General features: G+C 39.5%; 1 protein-coding gene across 1 annotated transcript in view; it reads right to left on the reverse strand.

Moving 5' to 3' along the window:
- Positions 1-3901: 3901 nt before the first annotated feature.
- zbtb25 (zinc finger and BTB domain containing 25) overlaps positions 3902-5000 on the reverse strand; it is a 3813-nt gene continuing 2714 nt past the window's right edge. The window contains exon 3 of the mRNA XM_061052844.1: positions 3902-5000. This exon is cut by the window's right edge and continues 422 nt beyond it. Coding sequence (XP_060908827.1) covers positions 4258-5000 — 743 coding nt within the window. The 3' untranslated portion in view covers positions 3902-4257.

Raw genomic sequence — 5000 nt, forward strand, 5'->3', positions numbered from 1 at the left:
AAACATAGATGTAGTCTCATTGACGTCTTCTAGTGTTGACGGTCGCAGACAAAGGTGGCGCTGAGATGGGCCGCACACCACCTCCTCCTGCCTGTCGACTAGGCCACGCCCCCAATTATGCAAATGTTTACATATATCTGAGGCTTCATGAATCAAAACAGAGTCGTACAACATGTTGACAGATGTCATGAAAAAAACATTTTGAGACGCGACCTCGTGGGTTCACTTGGGTCTGCCTCCAGTGGACACTTGAGGAACTGCAGGTCTGTTTTTCAACACTGGAGGTCGCTTATTGATCCAGCTGATGACTACTATGCGATTGTATTCATGTTTAAAGTGCTTCAGTCTTCACTGTCAGTCACTAAACTTAGTCTTGGTAGTTCCTCCAGTGTCCACTAGAGTCTGTCTCCTGCAGTGAGTCAGTCCTCATAGAGCCTCAAGTTAAAATGTCTAACTTTACAGCTGCAGTTCCTCCAGTGTCCACTAGAGTCTGTCTCCTGCAGTGAGTCAGTCCTCATAGAGCTCCATGTTAAAATGTCTAACTTCACAGCTGCAGTTCCTCCAGTGTCCACTAGAGTCTGTCTCCTGCAGTGAGTCAGTCCTCATAGAGCTCCATGTTAAAATGTCTAACTTTACAGCTGCAGTTCCTCCAGTGTCCACTAGAGTCTGTCTCATGCAGTGAGTCAGTCTCCATAGAGCTCCATGTTAAAATGTCTAACTTTACAGCTGCAGTTCCTCCAGTGTCCACTAGAGTCTGTCTCCTGCAGTGAGTCAGTCCCCATAGAGCTCTATGTTAAAATGTCTAACTTTACAGCTGCAGTTCCTCCAGTGTCCACTAGAGTCTGTCTCCTGCAGTGAGTCAGTCCCCATAGAGCCCCATGTTAAAATGTCCAACTTTACAGCTGCAGTTCCTCCAGTGTCCACTAGTGTCCCCATAGAGCTCTATGTGATTTTATGAAGCCATAGAGTCATACATACATAATGGGGGGCGTGGTCTAATGTATGGACTTCAGACACTTCACGACATGAGGAAGAGTACAGGGTGGTGGTGGGGTTAAAAACATAGGAGAGGAATGTTGTTGAAGTCAAGGTGAAGCCATGAAAATATCGTCTGGCTTCTCCAAACATGGCAGCTGCTGACTCGTACTGTGTGCAGTAAACTAATTATCAGACAAACACCAAAACATGAACTACCCCTTTAATTAGACTCCATCGTCTGCACTTGATTTTCCTTCTTTGAGCATTTTGAGCTGTTGGTCTTTGAATAAAGATTTAAACTCATCAAACATGCTGAGAAGTATAATGATTTAAAAATTGCGGTATGATCCTTTGATGATTTTTTTTAGTTGAGCTCCGAGACAAAGTGACCTGAAGCGTCAGACATTAAAAATATGTTTTTTACAAACAGCTGGTGGGCGGATTGTTTCTCTTCTCTCAGATTGTCCTGAAGCTCTGATTTACCGACGACACAAACAAACCATCGAAAGCATCACAAAAGGCACTGCTGCTGCTCTTATCGCTTCCTGTTCCTGTCACATTAAAGGAACAGTCCGACATTTTCACTCGTGGTCCACCTCACACGCTCAGCACGAGGCGTTCACTGTCCGCTGGTGAGTGTGGAAGATCAGGATTCAACAGTTCAGTCTCTGCACAGACGTTGGCTCACAGAAAGTAAAAATCATCAGCAGGATGTTTGTGTGACCTTAAGGAGCTGCTGCCACACAATGTCTTTATTATTGATGAATCAGCTGATCTTCTTTAAAGAAATGATCGTGTTATCATCAAAACAGTACGACGGAGGATTATGGCCCTGTTAAATTTACGACTTTAATCTCGTTAATTTACAACTTTAATCTCATAAATTTACGAATTTAATCTCGGAAATTTACGACTTTAATCACGTAAATTTACAACTTTAATCTTGTAAATCTACAACTTTAATCTCGTAAATTTATAACTTTAATCTCATAAATTTACAACTTCAATCTCATAAATTTACGACTTTAATCTCGTAAATTTACAACTTTAATCTCGTAAATTTACGACATTATTGTTGTAAATTTACAACTTTATTCTCGTAAATTTACGACTTTATTCTCGTAAATTTATAACTTTATTCTTGTAAATTTACGACTTTAATCTTGTAAATCTACAACTTTAATATCGTAAATTTACGACTTTAATCTAGTAAATTTACAACTTTATTCTTGTAAATCTACGACTTTAATCTTGTAATTTTACGACTTTAATCTCGTAAATTTACAACTTTATTCTCGTAAATTTACGACTTTAATCTCGTAAATTTACAACTTTATTCTCGTAAATCTACGACTTTAATCTCGTAAATTTACAACTTTAATCTCGTAAATTTACGACATTATTGTTGTAAATTTACAACTTTATTCTCGTATATTTACGACTTTATTCTCGTAAATTTATAACTTTATTCTCGTAAATTTACGACTTTAATCTTGTAAATCTACAACTTTAATATCGTAAATTTACGACTTTAATCTAGTAAATTTACAACTTTATTCTCGTAAATCTACGACTTTAATCTTGTAATTTTACGACTTTAATCTCGTAAATTTACAACTTTATTCTCGTAAATTTACGACTTTAATCTCGTAAATTTACGACTTTAATCACATAAATTTACAACTTTAATCTTGTAAATCTACAACTTTAATCTCGTAAATTTATAACTTTAATCTCATAAATTTACGACTTCAATCTCATAAATTTACGACTTTAATCTCATAAATTTACAACTTCAATCTCATAAATTTACGACTTTAATCTCGTAAATTTACGACATTATTGTTGTAAATTTACGACTTTATTCTCGTAAATTTATAACTTTATTCTCGTAAATTTACAACTTTATTCTCGTAAATTTACGACTTTATTCTCGTAAATTTATAACTTTATTCTCGTAAATTTACGACTTTAATCTTGTAAATCTACAACTTTAATATCGTAAATTTACGACTTTAATCTCGTAAATTTACAACTTTATTCTCGTAAATCTACGACTTTAATCTTGTAAATTTACGACTTTAATCTCGTAAATTTACAACTTTATTCTGGTAAATTTACGACTTTAATCTCGTAAATTTACAACTTTATTCTCGTAAATCTACGACTTTAATCTCGTAAATTTACGACTTTATTCTCGCAAATTTACAACTTTATTCGCGTAAATTTACGACTTTAATCTCGTAAATTTACGACTTTAATCACATAAATTTACAACTTTAATCTTGTAAATCTACAATTTTAATCTCGTAAATTTATAACTTTAATCTCATAAATTTACGACTTCAATCTCATAAATTTACGACTTTAATCTCGTAAATTTACAACTTTAATCTCGTAAATTTATAACTTTATTCTCGTAAATTTACGACTTTAATCTTGTAAATCTACAACTTTAATATCGTAAATTTACGACTTTGATCTAGTAAATTTACAACTTTATTCTCGTAAATCTACGACTTTAATCTCGTAAATTTACGACTTTAATCTCGTAAATTTACAAGTTTATTCTCGTAAATCTACGACTTTAATCTCGTAAATCTACGACTTTAATCTCGTAAATTTACGACTTTAATCTCGTAAATTTACAACTTTAATCTCGTAAATTTACGACTTTAATCTTGTAAATTTACAACTTTATTCTGGAAAATTTACGACTTTAATCTCAAAATAAAAAAATAACGTGGCCCTAATCCTCCGTCGTAAAGCAGCAACCTCAACTCAAAGAGTAATATTCAAAAGTCCCGTTTTTCTGACCGACAGTCAAGTACTCATCAACATTCAGCTTATCAGTGAAGAGTAAATTATCTGCAAATATCGAATAAGTTCATCAGAGACGCTGGAAACATAAAAATAAAAATAATTGTTAAATTATTCTCTGATTGATCTCCTGCTGATTTATATTCATCCTTTAAATCGCCATGATGCAGCTCGACTCACGTTCAGGAGCTGAAAACACAAAACACAACGTGACAGCACCACAGTCTGATCACATGACTGAACCATTCATACACACACACACACACACACACACACACACACACACACACACACACACACCTGCACAGGTACAGGACCATCAGACAGCAGCAGAGACACAAACAGAACAACACAAATCTTAAAGTCTTTTTCATACAACAGAACATGTTGTATGAAAGTGTGATGACATCACTGCTCTGATGACATCACTGTTCTGATGACATCACTGCTCTGATGACATCACTCCACAGGCACACCCTCCACGCTCTCCTGGGAGACCTCAGAGTCCAGGGAGTAGCAGGAGCTGCCGTTGTCCTGAGCGTCCCTGTTGGGTTCCTCAGAGAGCATCGTGGTGCCAGCTGATGCCCCGCCTCCAGCCCCGCCCACTCCTCCTCCTCCAGGCTCTGCGGCGCCCTCGCAGAAGTGGGCGGAGGCCTGGAAGAGCTGGCTGCAGAGGCGGTTGTAGCGATGGTAGCGTGACGGTTTCCCGGTATGGGTGTACATGTGCTCCTGCAGCTGGCTCTTATGGGCGAAGCGGAGGCTGCACACGGCGCAGGCGATCTTTCGTTTACGCGAGTGCTGGACAGAGGGGGCGGGGCTGTTCCCTCCGCCGCCGCCTCTGCTCCTCCTCAGTTCTGCGGCGAGCTGGTTGGCGAGTGCCTGGCTCTGTCTCAGAGCCTCCTCTAGACATCCTGCGTCCAGCTGCTCCTGGGCCCCCGGAGGCCCCTCCTCCACGCTGGTGTCCAGCTCGCCGCCCTGCCCCTCCATCAGGCGGCTCGGGTCGAGGGCGTGGCTAAACAGGTGCTCCCGCAGACCCTCAGGGGAGGAGCAACGCTCTCCACAGCGGGGACAGAGCAGGACCAGGTGCCGGTCTTTGAACAACAGGCCCTGACTGGGACTGTCCCCCTGCCCCTCCCCTTCCTCCCCATCCTCCCCCTCCCCCTCCTCCTCCTCTAAGCGCTCCTGCTTGATGCGAGTCGAGA

This window comes from Labrus mixtus, chromosome 12, assembly GCF_963584025.1.
Source record: "Labrus mixtus chromosome 12, fLabMix1.1, whole genome shotgun sequence".
NCBI classification, from domain to species: Eukaryota; Metazoa; Chordata; class Actinopteri; order Labriformes; family Labridae; genus Labrus; species Labrus mixtus.